At 38.6% G+C, this 19,062-nt stretch overlaps 1 protein-coding gene across 3 annotated transcripts in view; it reads left to right on the plus strand.

The window, feature by feature from the left end:
* csrnp3 (cysteine-serine-rich nuclear protein 3) overlaps positions 1 to 18,626 on the plus strand; it is a 28,716-nt gene extending 10,090 nt beyond the window's left edge. Inside the window, exons 1-5 of one of the 3 annotated variants that reach the window (XM_058393586.1) lie at positions 5,227 to 5,808; positions 9,779 to 9,945; positions 14,051 to 14,310; positions 14,427 to 14,723; positions 15,373 to 18,626. In XM_058393586.1, coding sequence (XP_058249569.1) covers positions 5,801 to 5,808; positions 9,779 to 9,945; positions 14,051 to 14,310; positions 14,427 to 14,723; positions 15,373 to 16,536 — 1,896 coding nt within the window. In that variant the 5' untranslated portion in view covers positions 5,227 to 5,800 and the 3' untranslated portion in view covers positions 16,537 to 18,626. Of the gene's footprint in view, positions 1 to 5,226; positions 5,809 to 9,778; positions 9,946 to 14,050; positions 14,311 to 14,426; positions 14,724 to 15,372 lie in introns of those variants that run through there. The other 2 variants (XM_058393588.1, XM_058393587.1) reach the window with 2 other exon arrangements.
* The last annotated feature ends 436 nt before the right edge of the window (positions 18,627 to 19,062 follow it).

Here is a 19,062-nt window from a genome sequence, read left to right on the forward strand (position 1 = left end):
TTCTCTCTTTTTAAGCTCCACTTTCCCTGTCTGTCTCTGCTGCATCTACAGTGGGCCAAGACAGCCGCTCCATTGACGTATGACGCTTCGAAAAAAGAAAAAAAAACTTGCACAGCCATATGGGGAGAATAATGTTTGTGTTGTGCCATACAACAGTAAAACACTAACATTGTAGAGATGAGGTGGGCCATATTGAGCTTTAGCTAAAGCTGGCAGGCCAAATGTTCTTCTACTGTGTTCCTTTTTTTGCCTGCTGTCTCTGTTCCCTCTGTCACTCTGTCTCTCTCTCTCTCTCTCTCTCTCTCTCTTTGTCTGTCTGGATGCAGTGCGACTGTACTGTGCAGTTGCCTTGGCTTCACTAGTTTGTAGACTGCAGAGAAGGGGGGTGAGCCAGTTCATCAAACACTATTTTAAACTCTTCTGCTCTCTGTAATGGGGTTCGCAAACTTTTTGCCATCACAACCTTTAATTATAAAATGAATTTGATTTACTCTGTTTAATCACTGTTCAAATATTAGACTCATTATTTAACTGTGTACAGCATTGTGTTGGCTATTTATTGCATGACAGAGATCCTTCAATTCATCATATCCATATTATAAAAATATAATATGTTTGTTAATTGTGAGATGTGATTTCTTTATCATTTCCCAATAACAGTGCTCTACAAAGTGATTACTCTTTGCTACAGCTATTTATAACACTTTTTAATATATTAATGACCGTCACGCTATGGTTTGTATGGTTTGTATGCCGACTCCTGTCAGCAGTGCTGTTCTGGAAAATTAATCAACACTTCATGAATTCATGAGTGCTGTGATATAAAGACATCATCTGTAAGCGTTTGCTCCAGCTACAGGGCAGACTGTCTCAAAACTCCATTTACATTTATATTTCTCAGGAAAGCAAATGTCTGTGTTCCTTTTGTTTAAAAATATGTCTAACACTTTTTGATACACAATATAATAAAATGTTCCAGCTGTTTTAAAAAATAAATAAATAAATAAATAAAAAGTACTTCAATGTTCAGCTTTAGCAAGTGTAATTTTAGCAGTGTGTATGTTGCTTGTTTGGCCTCCAACAGTTTGATTCATTTAATCACAATCATATGACAATGGTTTTTGGTGATTGCAAGTCATTTTAAGATCCAGCAATAATGTTTTCGCATAGCTGTATATAGTCAATAAACACAACATTAACTGTCCATTTATTCATGTCTTGATGTAATCAGACTCAGTCATATTTGGAACAATGAATGTTTTAACACTGAACAACTCAGCTTAAAATGTTTTGTTAATGGCAAAATTTAGTACATGAATGCACAGTTTAATTATTTGCCTTTATTTAAACTCAATATTATAGGAATAAGACTTTTTTCCCAGTAGCCTATTTGTCTGCTTTAGTACTTTAGTAATAAGTTATATATTTAAATGATCATATCTGCAGTGTATTTCCAATATATTCCTTAAGGCAGAACTTCTTATATATTCAATATTTATAAATTGCTGTGTGTGTGTGTGTGTGTGTGCAATGGCTGTCTATTATTAAACAGTATAGTCAGCAGAAAATAAAATGTTAATTTCAGTTTTGTGTATGACAGTTACTCATTTTACAGCCAAAATTTCATAATTGTGACAGGGCTGTGTACAAGAGACGTTGCTTCCCCCACAGCAGATCCCTCTGGTATCTCACAGTGAATAGAATAATGTTAGTTTAGTAGGAGTGGCACGGGAATCTGATTTTAATTTGCACTGTTATTTGAAACAGTGGTCATGCACTTATTTGTTTTCAGAAGTGTGAGCCCTGGGGCCAGGAAGTGTACTATTGAACTGACCCGTGTGATTCAGTGGAGTGACTGGGCTCAGCTATTCTCCGGTCTGAGGCCATTCAGGGGTTAGCATGCTGCTAATTAAAGGCCATGGAAAAGCCGTGGTGACGTAGTATGAAACATTTAGAAGGAAGCACAGGCTGGGGATAGAGGCTGAACAGATGGGGAGACAGCAGAAAGCAAAGGGAGTTAAATAGAGGTGACAAAGGAAGCATGCTGCGTGCTGAGGAGGGCTGGCATCACAACAGCAGGAGTTTTTCTTTACTACTTACTACCTTTCCTGTGTTGCGGGGAGATTTCAGCATCTTGTAGTCTGAAGGCCTTATTTGTGTAATGCACTGTGTAAAGCTTTGTACTGGTTAGAGAGTCAACAGAGAATTTGTTCATGTAAAACTTCACATCTGTTTAGGGATTTCTTTGATATATATTGGCCTTGATTTTTTATTGCTGTTTGGAGACTGAGAAATGTCCCTCATTCAATACACGCACTGATGTCTTTATCATAATCAGACTGTCAAAAAAATATCTGCTGTTATTTGCTGAAAATATAGAAGCATGTGTTTAGTTTCCTACAAGTGCTATTAAAATATCCAATTACTACTAAAGACTTTTTCATACCTTTAAGCTCCAACCAGCCATAATCTGGTTTACTATGACACAATTTCATTTGATTTAGAACTGGACACCTCATTTGCACAGTTCTTTTGCAAAAACGAAGCCCTTACGGTTGACCAAATTCTCACTATGTGGAACAAAATTCACACACACATTCCCAAAATGGGTCATTCTTACTGATGCAGAGGCTCCCCAAATCAGTGTAACAGAACTGCTTCCGCTCGGCCTATGCTCTGCATTTTTATGAAATGGAGCAGTGAGTATGATACCCCATAAGGAGGGGAAAGGAAAAGAATGCAAATTAGATATCGCTGTTATACAATAGATGGGTTCCCAAGATGGAGGGGAAATGAGGAGAATAATTAAATCTTGTGGGGAAATCAGGTTCCACAATGCTTATGCCCACATATGAGCATTTATCCTGTGCACTTATGTGAAGGGTCATGAGCCATTGATTGGCCCATGGACAAAACAAAAGCATTTTGTATGGAACAATATTAGGCCACACAAGTAATATGAGGAAATTGCTTGCTGCTATTATTCTGAATGATTTTCCATTTAGTCTCAGCTTTAGTGTTCATCCATTCCGAGATCAATATTTTATACCCATGGGCTATACATAATCAGAAAAAAGGGTACTAAACTGTACCTTTCCTTGTTGCTGGAGTGCCACCTTAAGGGTACATACTTTGTAGTATTTATTGTTTTCCTAGAACAGGGCTTGTGGTGTACCTTTAAAGCTTTAACCTAAAAAAAAATATAAAGGGCCATTTATGAACTATTTTAAATGTACACTTTATACATTTCCAAGTGAAAGATGCACATTAAGGTTGTAAAAGGGGTTCCCTTGATGGTGGCAAAATCCTAAAGACAAGGAAATGTGCAGTTTTGTTGTATAACTAGAAAATTTTTCATTTCCATGTTCCAGCACTGGGCTGCTATATTTCTGAGGAGTGGTCCCGGGGTAAATTAAACTCAAACACAGTCAGACAGCAATTAAACCCAAAACACACATTGGTTTTATCCTTATAGGCAGGTGACCCTTCACAAGGCTTTCATAAAGCCTCTAATGCTATATAATACACTCATGGCATTACAAACCAAGCAGATGAAAATGGCTTTCATGGCATATTGACTATAAGCAATGTTTGAGTTTACGTCTTTAGTACACAGATTGAATTGTGCTTATTTAAATAAAGACAATAAGTAGCCTTGTGGATGTGAAGCAATAGATATATTTAATAAATGTTCATTAGTTTACTATTCATACAATAGAAACTGATTGTTAAATAACATTTTGCTTGATTGAACATGATGTTGAGTATGATAAAATGCATTTTATTCCATCATTCCATTTTATTCCATATTCCAATTCACTGAAACATGAATCCACTGTTATATGCCACACATTTTACAAGTCTCTGGCAGTCTTTTAATCCAGTGTATATGTATTGGCACTAAAATATGAAATAATGAAATAGTCTCATGATAAATGTACATGCCATAATCTAGAGTGTGATTTAGATTGTAAATATATGCACCTTCATTTATCCTGTACATCTTCTGAGGCCAATCCCATGGGTTTAGCCTTGCCACATGACCCTGCAGATCACTGATTGGCAGGTACGTTGCTTAGCAACAGTAGTCCACTACCCATCCTGCCCTAAATGCACAACACTGTCTGAGTTATAGAGAAGCTTTAGCTCAGTTTGGGATTGAACAGAAATCCCAGCAGCAGTACTCTGCACCATTATACTCTACTTCAACCTGGTGTTTTTATGTGTGCTGTAATATCCTTTTATCACTTAATAATTGGCCGACTGTGGGTGGCCAAAGACTAGGAATGTTCCCATGCCTTTTTTCTACTTTTCAATTGGAGATGAATAGCAGAGATGTAGATATCGTGTAATGCCTGATACTAAACAAGTGGTTATATCCTCTTAGTTACTCCTAATAACGCACCTCTGTTGACAAAGAATCATGAAAGTGTTTCCTGTGTTTAAGTTTGACACCTTTGTAATGTCAGAACAGGAAACATATCATTTCCTACCACATACTGATTTTCAGGCCAGTATTAGACTGGTTTATCCCAATTAAAAGATGTAAAAGTATTGTTTACCTTTCAAAGTAAAGGTAGTCATAGGATAAGCAGAAGACTAAAGTGTATACCAAGTTAAGATATGAGTCTAAGAATCCAAATAAAAATATATTTTCATGTACATTAAATTTAGGATAGTTGTAAAGGAGTTTTTGGTACTGGAAGGCATCATTATTCTGCAAACTTGTGGCATTGATAAACCATGTGGCAGCTCAAATTAACTGTAGATCTATGAGTTTTTACCACAAATCCCAGTAAAACAGTCTCAATCCTCTGTGTGTGTGTGTGTGGCTAATTTGTTAGTGTACCCATTAATCTCTTTAGATTACTTGCTGTGCAGGGTATTGACTTGTAGCTTCCTCTCCTTCCTACATCCCTCTTCATGCAATCTCTGCACATCTCTTTCTCTCATATAGAGTGAATTTTCTCTCTCTCTCTCTCTCTCTCTCTCTCACCTTCTCTTACCCCCTCCCACCCTTTCTAACACTGGTAAAAATATCTGCAGACAGCAGGAGCACAGAAGAGGGTGCCTCTCTCTCTCTCTCTCTCTCTCTCTCTCTCAGACATCCCACCCATGTGATCTCGCAGGCAGGCTGTGCTCAGTCTCCAGCCCTCAGCTGGCTGCACCTAATGAGTCTTTGTGTGGCTGGAACGAATAAGAGAGAGAGAAGCAGAGAGGGAGAGAGAAGCAGAGAGAGGGATAGAGAATCAGGGAGAGGGAAGAGGAGAGTTCTTTACTGGAAAGAACAGTAAAGGCTTGGCTGCTGCTGAATGCACAGGTTTCTCTCTTTCTCTCTCTCTCTCTCTCTCTCTCTCTCTCTCTCTCTCTCTCACACACACACACACACAAAAACATTCTTCCTTTTCGATTTCTGTCTCTCCTCCTACTGCCACTCTCTCTCTTGTACCCTGACGTCCCTGATCTCTCTCTCTCCTCTCTTTCTCTCTCTCTCTTTCTTTCCCACACACACACACACACACACACACACACACACACACACTGTCACACACACACACTCACACACACATGCTGCCCAGTACAGGGAGAGTAAAATGGGAGGCCTTCATTCATCACGACTCATCCAGGCTTGAATCGGTCCATTCACTCTGAGTGCGAGTGGAGGGAGTAGCGGGTGGAGCACATCAGTGGTGGACGCAGGTCAGTTGGCTCCTTTAAAGCCCGGCATGTAGCCCATTGCTTGGATCTGAACTAACGTGCCAATGCCAGACTTCAGCAGGGTTTAGCTGACTGTGGCTTAATGCTCAGGTGAATAGGCTTCTCTTTAAACTATATACAGTAGCTGCTAATGTTGCTTCTGTTTCTCAACTTGTGATACTGTACCTGTGGTGGTGATGCAGTAATGACAGTGCCTGTGTGTGTGTGTGTGTGTGTACATATATGTTTCAATGCATGTGAAATGGTCCTCTTCCTGGGAGTGGCTGAATTTTTTGTGCTGGGTTTTGCTGCAGAATGCTTTAGTTGCAACATGGAGTATGTGTGCTGTGGAAAAGTACAGCAGCCTAGCCGGGAGAGAGGAGAGACAAAGGGAGAGAGAGAGAGAGAGAAAGTGAGAGAGAGAGAAGGGAATGAGGTATGGAGAGGAGGAATAACTAGCTGGGAGAGTTACTGCTCTCCTTGTCTCTCTGTCTCTCTCTGCTACTGCACAGTACAGCAGTCGTCTCTTGTTACCTCTGGGCTACCCATGATGTCATGCCAATTCATTGTGTCAAAAAATGAATAGTTGCTACTCTTGCTCTGGTCTCGGATGGAACCAGATCCAGTGAAGGATCCCTGCTTTAACAAGGAGAGATGACCACTTCGATATGAGCCACTTATTTGCATTTTATGTTCTTTCATCATAGGGCTGTGATATTAGTATTATTATCAATAATTATTTTAAAAGCAGTTATAATAAAATATGGTTATACATAACCAACTCAGAGAAAGCACTCATTTTGCTTGTGTGCATCAGAATAGCTGCATATAGCCTTACATAAAGTGATCGGAGATCCTCTTTTCTTTATCAATGATTTTATGAATGTCACATGATTATATATTTGTGATGCAGCATGGTGCTTGTATTTATTTTTGGACCTTGGGGGTGTGTAGTAGATGCCAGAAACCCATAAAAAAATCAAAATGTCTCTGATATAAAAACACTATTTGTGCAAGTATATTAGTATCTCCATAGCAACCACTTTTGGTATGAAAGAGCAGTGCGGCATGCGCCGAGGGCTAAGAATGCGAATGGATTTTCAACAAGGGGGAACTAATTAGGATGATTACAAGGAAATAGGCCTACATTGTATCCAAAAAACCTGGACAAGCCATTTTCAGTTATCTCATTCCCCATCCTGTAAATCCAACAGAGAGCAGCGGGCCTTACAAAAATGGACTGGATGAGTTTTTTTTATTGGAAGATGTCTCACCGTGTTTTTGAATTATATTAATAATGTGAAGCACAAATGAACACGAAAAAGTAGATTATTATCAGTAAGGTTATGAGAAGGTAATATATGCTCTTCCTGCTGGAGGAAGAAGTTAGATTAGTTCAGCCTGAATGTAGAACACAGGCTATAAGAAAAGTGTTTTTTTACTGTAGGGAAAATGCCAGACATTCCTTAGCAGCACTGTATGCTGTGGTTTGGAGCTTCTCCAGCTACTCTCCCTCTCTCCCTCTCTCTCTCTCTCTCTCTCTCTCTCTCTCTCAATCCCTCCCTCACTCCATCGGTGCACACAGAAGAACAATAGGCTTGTGCTGAGAGCCTAGCCGAGCGCCCCCTGCTCCGTCTGGGCTTCTGTAATCAGCCGATAGCGCCGAGAGGTTCTGAGCCTCGCCACATGAAACAATACAGCAGCATGTCCCAGACTGCCTCTCTCCCTCCTTCTCTCCTGGCACACCACTAATCTGTGCTTCCTCCTGCAGCTTTTTCATCATAGTGGCTATTTTAGTTTTGAAAGCAAGAGAGAGTGAGTGTGTAAGAGGTAACTGTTGGGGTGTTCTCAAAGCTATGCTGCAGCTTTTTGAAATCAGTGTAGGATCTCACTCATCTACATGACAAAAAAGGTTTTGACAAAACGCTCTGGAGATTTGTGCCTTGATTATTAAAGCCATACTGTGAGCATAATTACGAACTCATTAATACTAGATGCTCCTGTTGATTTATAAGACGGCGTCATTTAACCTCATCTATTCACTTAGGCTTTTTACAAAACCGCAAATACTACAGAGGTGATTTCCCCAAACTGGATACCCGACTTCTTTTGATGCTTTTGGGAAACACATTGAAGCCAGTTTTAGAGATTAAATTTGTGGACATCTGATCATATGAGTTTTTTGAAAATCTCATTCCAGATTTAATCCCCCTTTGCTGTGATAATAAGCTCTACTCTTCCGGGAAGGCTTTCCTCTACATTTAGAAGTGTGATTGTGGGGATTTGTGGTCATTCAGCCACAAGAGCATTAGTAAGGTCAGACACTGATGAAGGTCTGGGGCACAGTCGGCATTTCAGGTTCATCCTAAAGGTCTTCAGTAAATTTGAGTTCAGGGCTCTGTGCAGGTCACTGGAGTACTTTCACTACAGCCTTGGCAAACCATGCCTTTATGGACCTTGTTTGGTGCACAGGAACTTTGTTATTCTTGGAACAGGTTTGGGCATTGTGACGTTCCAGTGAAGGGATATTGTAATGATACAATTGTGCACTTCCAACTTTGTGAGAACAATCAAATAAGGGTGTGATGGTCATGTGTCCACAAACCTTTGGCCAGATACTGTTATACTATGACACCTGGATACAATAGAATTGTACCTAGGAACTGCTGCTGTAATCATAAAGATTATGATATTCATACTGAACATCCTTTTAACATATTTGGTATTGTTTTGGATTTTAAATATATTATTATAGAAAAGGAATGTCTGATAAGCATGGTTTATAACTCCCTGGTGTCACTCAGAAGAGGATCAAGAGATTTATTCTATTAAAACTGTCATTCTGGCATAAAGGGTCTAAATCTCCACCTACATTTTTTGTAATGCTGCTTTGTGACAATGTCTATCATTAACAGCACTATACAAATAAAATTGAATAGAATTGAACATATGTATGTCTTGGAAAGTCTACAATACTATAAATTTAATTATTTTTGTATTGCGGGTTTGTCATGTATAGTATGAAACCTCTTTTTTTGATTGACTGATTGACTTTGTATAGGAGCGATCAGGGGCAAGCATTATAGGCATTATGATATTGATTATTATATCCCGACACTGACCTACTCCTAGTAATATGTTGCTGACTGGATGTTTCTTCCTTTTCTGTATTGAATCACTTATGTTTGTCATTATCTGTTATAACTGAAAGCCTTTTTTGGAACGTGGTACATAGAGTGAAATGTAAAATGGTCTTTTTGCTGTATCGCTCGCTGTTAGGAAACATTATTTACTTGGAAGTACAGATTAGATGAAAAAAGTCAGTTACTTATACAACCAGCCACACGTTAAGTGTGCAGAGGCAGATTTCACCATATACTCTATTAATCACCCGAGTATTAGATTAGTTTTTATTAGTTGTAAGTGACCATACACGCTTACATACATGTTTATTATGCCTTAAATGGAAACCTTTGAAGTGCCTTTTTGCATCCATTTATTTTCCTAACAAACAGATTCACTGTATTTATCTGTTGATTGTTGGTCTTCATTATTAACAGCAATGCTAATTAAACGAACTGTAATACTAATTAAAGCTTTTGTCGGTTTCTCAGATTTAATTATTTACCGAATCTTACTTTACTTTCCCGATATCCTGTGCCTAGGTGATGTTCTGTATCCTAAAATTTCACCTCATTTTTAGCTATAATATTGTACATCTGTGATTAATTCATCCTCACCGCAGCCACTTTTTATAACCGCATAGGGAAATTCAGATGAATCGTTTAAATTTCATTTGTGAATTTTTTACATGAATTCAAATGCCCTATTTTCTTCGACTACTCAGTAAAAGATATACACACTTCCTAGAACTTAGAAGCATTCAATTAGTCATTTTTTCCTTCTCCACCTTCCATCTGAGGCCATTTGTGGCAAGGTGATCAGTCGCCCGAAGAAAGATGGGAGGAGAGGCGAAGAGAGAAAGCTTGTTGCTAATTGAGTGCTTTGAGGATTGTAGCAGACATAAGCTTAGATATTAAAGAACCTTCTCCTTGCTCTGTCGTCCTTAACACACATGCAGGTGTGGCTCAGAAGCAGTCATGAGTGGAATACTGAAGAGGAAGTTTGAGGAAGTGGAGGGAGCGTCCCCGTGCTCCTCACTGAGGGAGTCGGAAGAGGAGGAGATATCGAGCAGCGAGAGTGGAGACAGCAGCGACAGCGTCAACCCCTCTGCCTCTCACTTCACACGTGAGTCATCCCTGCTTCCTTTGTCGTCATTATCATCATCAGTATACATCAATGTCTGCATTTGTATATTGCAGGGAAATAGCTCAACAAGCTTACAGTTTGTACATTTAACAATGATTCACCATTGACATTTACTCTCTCGTGATAAAAATAAAAGTCCTACCTGATGAATCATATTTAATGTCCCTTGAAAAGGCAGTTAGTCATAAGTCTTAAGCTGTATATTTTTCTCAATCACCGCTTTTTCAATTGCTCTGTCAATCTCTTGATTGGACTGTAACGTAGAAACAATGGGAAATATTTCTGCATTTGCAATCTTGGCAATAGAAAATGCTTGTGAGGTCCTTCAACAGCTGAATTTAGCACTGCTATTTAATATTGATTTTCATCTGAGTCTGTAGTGGGCCTATAATAAAATATTCATTATCACAATAAACCTAAAACGACTGCACCTCACGGGTTTCAGCATCAAGTGGCTACACTCCATGTGAGCTTTGTGTTTACTGGTATTTGACTTCATTAAACAAGAGAGAGCTACTGAGTATTTAAGAGCATGCAGTCCTAAAAACACGACATATTATAATGGCTGTGGGAAAAAAAAAAAATATATATATATATATATATATGAAAACAAACAGAAAAAACAGAGATTTTTTTAAGAGGGCCACTTTATCACATTATATCAGTTTATATCACAAAAGGGATTTGTGTTGCAATGAGTAGTTTTAGAGATTTTTTTAGCTGCACCCACTTGCCTCTGCAATAAAACCTAGAGCTGTCTCTTATTTAGAGCTACAGCGGGAAAGCCCAGGCCAATGAATCTGTGATTTAAAGCTGCTGCAGGCGAAGCTACACCAATGAATCTGTGATCCTCACCCCTTACAGAGTTCAGTGAAGGAGTGTGTGGGTTTCTAAGAAAAAAGCCACAGCTGAGTAAACCTAACCCCTATTGCTCATCACATAGGCTAGCACATGAGCTGCTCACTGAGCCTGTGGGTAGCAGCTCCCTTTTCATGGCTCACGCCAGCTAAGTGCCTGATGCTGGTACTCATTAATGATTAATAACACCAAAGGTGCCTACCTCAGTGCTAATAGGGGAGCAGCGCTTTTGTTCTGTGCTGCTTCACAGTGGGGAGATGAGTTCTTTGCAAGGGAAGGAGCACATCCCAGAGGTCTTTCCTCAGTGGCCAGTACAGACAGAGAGTTGTGAGGGGAGTTCAGCGTGATTTACACTCAGGGTATACAAGCGTAACACCGATTTCACTGTTCTGTTAACATAATGTGGCTTACTGCAAGATGATGTGCTTTTGCTTTTTTCCTGTTTTTTTTTTTCTTTAACTCTTAATTTGACATTGGTTATGGTTAGTGGTTATTTTTTTTTCTTCTTCACTGACCACTCATCATCCACTGAACATGAATATCAAACTAAATCTGAAAAATGAAATACATACAGTATATCACAGTAAATACATTCCTAAATTATATTACAGTATAATAGGATTTTGTAGTATGGTGTATTACTGTGTACTGCGTATAATGTATTGTATAATCGGATATTTATATATACCCTAGGGATGTTGAAATCTCAAATCTGATTGGTCAGGATGTGTTAAGATAAGTGATTAATGTTTTTCTCTCTTTTTTTTTAATCCCAGGTGGGAAATGAATGTTCCAAAGCAGATGCAAGTTTATTCTTTTTGTATAACAGCAGTTCTGACAGCAGCTCCGACTGCAGTGTCTATATTAAGGCACTTGTTATAATAATTATATGGCAGATGTTCCACATAGGCTAATTCAAGTCTAATAATCAATGCATTAAAATGTGTTGTTATTTACTAAAAGGAAATGCATAAACATAATCATTGATATGATGATAATCTTTTCTATAAGGAGACTTAATTAAACGTGTCAGTTGAAGTCAGCAAAGTCTTCAGGAGGGACATTTTTTGTAGTTTCTCAGTAACATGTAAATCTGGATCCTGTGAGAAAGGAAAAAAGGAGACTCGTTAGAGAATGACTGTTTATAACTTCTATAACTGATAACAGGAACTAACTTGTTTTGTGGACAACCTGAAATGTAGATATAAACTGATTAAAGGATGTTGAGTACAGCATGCACTGCCATGGTTTATTTTTCTAATTCAAATTGATATATTTGAGTTATGATATATCCATAATAATATATATGTATTGGGGATGGATATTTTACCATAGCTTGCTATTTGATAAAAATATTTATGTTGTTATGTATGAAAAACAAAATCATAGAACATTCATTAATTATATACAATAACAAACTGACCAGGACAGGGAGTCCTCCACTGTGTGTGGAGATTGCATGTTCTTCCCATTTCTTGAGGGTTTCCTCCAGGTACTCTGGTTTTCTCCAGCCCAAAGACATGTGTTGTAGGCTGATTAGCATCTCTAAATTGTAGTGTGTGAATGGATGTTTTTGGGATTGTACCCTGTGGTAGACAGGCATACTGTCCACGGTGTACCCTGCCTTGTGCTCTGAGTCTTCAGGGATAGGCTCCAGGTTCCCTGTGACTCAGTATGATATGTGGTGTAGTGGATGGATGGATCTCAATTTCTATACACTCTTAGAAAATTGACATTGTAAAGAGTCCTTTGAAGAGACCTTCAAGGTTCTGTATGGAGCCACTTCATGAAAACAAACAATCTCTCAACTATGCATTTATCTATCTTCCAGGAAGAGAGCATAAAAATAATATAGATTACTCACATCTTAAATATTTCCTTGTGAGTACAGCACATGTTAAACATGATTTTAAAAAAATAAAATAAAAATAGCAGAAGACCTTTGCTTCTGGCCTGTCAATCATTCATGCGTCTCACATCCTGGACTCCTCTTCCCACCATCTGGAGAGGCATTTAATTTTAAGAGCTCCATCACACCTCAGTGCTGTTTAATGCTTCATCCTGCTGTCAGTTACTCTGAGAACATGAGATTATATTTCTTTGAAGTTATCAGAAATTTATGATTCCAACTACTGGGAAAACCTGGCTGATTTTTTTTTCGAAACCTGTTTCATTTTTTAGCATCCATCGAAAAGAAACCATACTGTAACAGATCTTATATCCTTAATAATCACACTAATCACGTGTAGCCATAAATACAAACACATTTCAATCAGCATTTATGGTAAATGAAGCTTGAAGATCCAAAGAATCATGACATGAATAGAAGGTAAATGATCTAATCACATACCTTACCTGACTGTCATTTTCTCGTTTATTACATTCATACATTTGCGAAAATATAAATTATTCTTTAAAATACTTTACACCGTGTTTCTGCTTCACACAAATGCTGAAGTTTTTGCTTTCCCATGCCATGAGAATGTAGCATGCTTATGCCTGTAATGAAATATATTGTGCTGGTGCTTGTGGGCGGTGGTGCTGCAGAAACAGATGGTTTCTATTTGTCCGCTGTGTGTTGGACATGAGGGGGATTCAAGGAGGGGCAGTGGGGAAATCCGTGGACATTAAAACCAATATGTGAGACTTTTATTCTGTATATATTTACCCTGATTGCAATTCCTCTGGATTTTAACATTGTAACCCAATGGGAATCACAGACCTGCACATTCTTAAAGGACCCAGCGGAGGTCACCATAGGGCTGCACTTAAACAAGCTGTGATGATTCTCAGGTGTAGAAGGCTGTTATAATTTATGAGATTTATTTTATGAGGTAATTCAAATAAGGCAAAACGCTGTATGAGGAAAAGCAGTCCCCTAAAAGCTGCAGTTGAACTGTTAAGAGCACACGTAAACCTCCTGCACTGCTTTACATGGAAAAGATCACGGTATATAAATCCCATTGTATTAGATAAATAGAAGAAATATGAATCTAAGACAATGGGTGTCTTTTGGTGTCTAAAGACTGATATTAATAATATGCAGTATAATTATTAATGTCCATAAATATTACAAAATTTGTTTTCAATTGTTTAAAAGAGAATAAAATGGTAAAAATTGATATTTCTCAATATCACTACGTTCATTCATTCATTCATTTTTAATCTGTCCAGTCTTTAGTTTTCTTGTATTTAATGTGAATATTTCATTCTTTTTATCCTCCAGCCTCCTCCATCCTGAAGCGAGAGAAGCGGATGAGAACTCAGAGGGTGCATTTCGAGAAGGTGACAGTGTATTATTTCAGCCGGCGGCAAGGCTTTACCAGCGTGCCCAGTCAGGGAGGCAGCACCTTGGGCATGTCGAGCCGGCACAGCTCTGTACGGCAGTACACACTCGGCGAGTTTGCCAAGGAACAGGAGCGCATACACAGGGACATGCTGAGAGACCACCTGAAAGAGGAAAAACTCAACTCCATCAAACTCAGGGTAGGAAATAGACTCCATTAGTAAATACGCTCTGGAGGATGACTTTTATAGGAGCCAGTGAGCTACAACAAATATATATTTGCAGTAACTTAACTGAACTGCTTTTCTGTTTCCAGCTTACTAAAAATGGTTCTGTCGAGTCAGAAGAGGCCAATGCTCTCACGGTGGATGATATCTCGGATGATGACCTGGACCTGGACAACACAGAGGTGGATGAATACTTCTTTCTCCAACCGCTGACCACCAAGAAGCGCCGGGCCCTGCTTCGTTCATCTGGGGTCAAGAAGATCGACGTGGAAGAGAAGCATGAGCTGAGGGCCATCCGAGTCTCACGTGAGGACTGCGGCTGTGACTGCAGACTTTTCTGTGACCCAGAGACTTGCACCTGCAGCCTGGCAGGCATCAAGTGCCAGGTAAACCTGTCTGTATATAATAAATCAGAAAAGATGTCCAGCACAAACACATGCACACTGCTAGAAAAAGATACCATCTAGAATTTTAAAGGATTTATTCTTTTGTCTCTCTGGGGGACATAAAATTCTACATAAATCTCTACAAAACCCCATCTAGTATAGAAAAAGTTCCAAGAATAACTATATAAGGCTTCCTCTTCCTCAGCTGGATAATTATAAAGCCCCCAAAGCTGCTTAAACATGGTCTTCAGGTAAGAGAGGTTTCATAAATTGTAGGTAGTTAGCAAGAACTATGTAGCATTTTGAAGAATGCTGCAAACTCTTTGGAGCAGCATAGAACACACATTCTTTCACACAGTTCTTTAGTAGTAGATGTAGTTTATTGTCACTTTACAGAAAAGACAAGTCAAACACATTACTAAATGGCAGGCTGATTAAGTTAAAACAAATTAAGATGTGTTCAAGATCATCTTTATTTGAGATTTAGCCAAATTAAGGCATCAAGCATGAAATAGCTGACACAGATTGAGCTGATAAATTGAGATAATTTATGTTAAAACATCTCATGCTTTTACTTTGGCCGATCTGATGAGGTTTCATGTGAAGTTTCAGTTCAATCTTAAGGCTTGGTTGTGTTGTTTTCGTGCAGGTGGACCGCATGTCGTTCCCGTGTGGCTGCACTAAAGAAGGCTGTAGTAACGCGGCCGGCCGGATTGAGTTCAACCCCATCCGTGTGCGCACACACTTCCTGCACACCATCATGAAACTGGAGCTGGAGAAGAGCAGGGAGCAGCAGCAGAGCTCAGCCCCTGGTCCTGCCTCTGTTGCCGCCCCTAATGGCAATGGTTACCACAGTGACACCAATGGCCACTGCAGCCCACTGACATCAGGCCAACATGCTTTAGAATATTCTGTCCCTGATCCCGTCCAGCAGAGCACCATCATGCACCTGCAAGCTGTGGATGATATGGATGAGGCCTTGGAAGAGGAAGAGGATGAAGAGGACGAGGAGGAGGAGGAAGAAGACGAAGATGAGGATGAAGATGAAAATGAAGACGATGAAGATGAGAGCAGCAGTTTGTGTAGCCTGTCGGACTCGAGCACACAGAGCCTGGCAAACAGTGACTCAGAGGAGGAGGAAGACGATGTCGACGATGACGAAGACAAGGCAGAGGAGTTTGAGGACGGCCTGACCATCGCTCCTTTGTCACACAGCGAGGTGGTCTCTCCATCCTCTGTGATGTGCTATTCGGAGAACACGGTCACACAGGAGAACCAAACCAACGGCAACGCTTATTTTATCAATTCCTCAGCTGAATACTATCAAATGGAGAATGCCAGCTCTGCATCACTTTTAGCAGCTGCTAACCAAGCTAGTGAGAGCTATGGAGGAGATTCAAGCTCATATCAAGAAAGAGTGAACAACACTAATGGAGTGATGGCACCAGGAGCCTTTAACATGACCACTGAGCATTACACTGACTATTCACAGCCACCTGAGGAACAATATGCCAATCATCATTTCACTCTCACTAATGGATCTTCAGCCACAATTGGCTGCTGTGAACCAGAACAGGACAAAAGCATGCAATCAAAAGGGACCTACCACAGCCAGTCAGGAGAGCTGAGTCAGATGGAGTATCAAAACTATCTGAACAATAACACAGAAGAGGGATACACGACTAACGGGAACTGTTTTGTGGTAGAGCAGCCAAAGGAGGTATCTCATAGCCTTTCTGAGGTTACTTCTTTAGCAGACGCCACCAAAGGACCCCCAATACTGGAGCCTTTCCCTGAGCCCACCCCTGTTTAGATACATACATTAAACATCAAGGAGGAGACACAAATGGTAAGCTATCAAGTGTTTGATCCAAATACCACAAAGACTGAAATAATGGTCCTTGTTTCTACACTTGACATAGTTAGTTTGAAGACAGTGACATGTATGATATTCATAATCATGTATTTTTCAATGAGCCAGAAAAAAAAAATCCATAATTCTAAGTGCAAACTGAGATCATATAAACTGTAAGCTTTAGGCCTGTGCAATGTTATCTGGTATTTCAAAAGTCAAAGTTCTAGTTTTGAGCAGATATTGTGGATAGAACTTTTCTATGTCTATGTGTCAGTGGTGCAAAAAAAATTTGTTGCCGTTCATTAATATATTAAAGAAAATGTGTATACTTAATCATTTTGATAAAAGCGCATGTTCTTTTGTAGCTTTTGTTGGCAATATATGGTTTTTGTATTGATTGCATTGATGTACTGTAAAAAAAAAGAAGAAAAAAAAAGGTTAAGTTCTCGTTGTTACATACGTATATCATGCTTTTAAAGCATTTGTAAAAGCATGAAGCCTGATCTTAAAATGTTTGCTGTTTTTGCAATACCAAATCAGATGATTTAAGTTGTGAATATAATACACTTCATGGAGACAATGCACTTTTCCAGAGGCTGATGCCGTGCAAAATGGCAAATAGTCTTTAGCAGAGCACTGATAAGGTGAACTATCTCTTACTGGACCATTATTTTAATCCTCATTACACCGATCTGGTGGTGAGAGAATGAAAGAGTTCTTCATTTTTTTAACATTTCCAACTAATATCTTTGGGATTATACAGGGACATCTGATCAAAATGCACTTTGAAAAGCATCAAATTAATTTGTTCTGAGGCATTGCATTGCATATCTTTTGAAATGAAGTTATGTGTAAGAAAAATAAAAGTATATAGAAGAAAAGGAAGGAAATAAAAGCCTTTTTCTGAAACAGTAGAAAGTTTATTAAGTTAAACTAATCATAATGTGGAGAATCAGAAATCTAGTGATTAAATAGGTCTGATTTCGCAAGGCTTGTATTTCAGCGTACGTTTTTTTTCCCCCCAATTTAATGCGTTACTTAGTACTGTATCTTAAAAAAATCTATATCATATTTAAGATGATTTGCTAAAGAGGCATTACGAATCTGCGCTACTGAATTGACTTCTCCGGGCATCAAATTATGATATGAATTCTACAATGAACAAATTATACATTTATAAATAGAACAAATTATTTTTAAAGATTGATTAGTCAGTCGAGTGCAATAGTGTAACAGGAGAACAACGACGGTCATTTCTGGAGGTCAGTCCTTCATTGCCAGATCTCACGATTCTGCTAATTTGTGACTTTGTGAAATTGTATTACACGCACAATTCCGATAGTGTTACATATTCCTCAATAGTGTTTCGACGAAATGTAAGCTATTTTTGAAGCGGATAGTTGTTTTTTCAAGAAGCAGAAAAGAGGACAATCATATTCCTGCAGTCATTTTGCCAGTGTATAGACGAACTACAGGGCTCGCTACAGCCAGCATTTTAGAGCAGATGTATATGCCATGAATTAATTTCTCAAACAAAATTTTAGACGAAATCATTGAACAAATAAGAAAGATTTTCATACAGATAAAAAAAACAAAAACAAGAATAGTTTGAAAGGTAAACTGGAACATTGCCTTTGGTGTAACTTAACACAAAGTAAATGCCTTTCTTTCTTTCTTTCTTTCTTTTATTTCTTTTAATTTCATACCTTCTCGAAAGTAAAATGGGAAATCTTGTCACCACCCGGACTATGTCCTTATAGTCTGGGCTTGCCTTTGATATTCATGTCCCATTGTTTCCATACTTTGTGTTTTTTAGCATTTTTTAATATTTTTTTTAACCTCTTGACTTAATGGACAGTGCTTGTATTTGACCTCATTCTCTGTTCATCATATGAAGCGATGTCTTGGTCTTGCTGTAGCAGAAGGCAGCACATCCAGCATCGCCACCACACTCTGTTTGCAGTATTTATTCCGAATGATCTATTGAAACGTGTATTTATTGTGATTTCCTGAAATGGTATGTGCTGAATAAAACATTTGTTTGCTAATGGTGTCCATCATGTGTTGTGATTTAATAGAACCAGATCAGCAGAATCGATTTGTTTAATACATACTATTCCTTGTAGTGTGCCGTTATTAATTATTATTACCCTTTGGTAGTTTGTGATTCTCAGTTTAATTCATTTATGTGCACAGCTACTTCTGAATGACCTTGCGTCAATTCCTTTTTGAGCATATTCTTCATTTTTCTTTAATCAAGAATGTCATTTCTTCAGTAGTTAAAGCCAAACACGAAGCAATGAGGCAATGAAGAGAAGTTTAAATCGGAATTTAAATACCGTAATCCAGTACAATAGCTAATTATTTCTATATTAGGCATTAAGCTGGCACAGCATGTTCCAAATTAAAGGAAGCTTTATTTCAATTTACCTACACTTATTTTGAGGACTGATTTTGTCCTAAAATGAGCATCAAATGAAAGTG

This window comes from Hemibagrus wyckioides, linkage group LG06, assembly GCF_019097595.1.
Source record: "Hemibagrus wyckioides isolate EC202008001 linkage group LG06, SWU_Hwy_1.0, whole genome shotgun sequence".
NCBI classification, from domain to species: Eukaryota; Metazoa; Chordata; class Actinopteri; order Siluriformes; family Bagridae; genus Hemibagrus; species Hemibagrus wyckioides.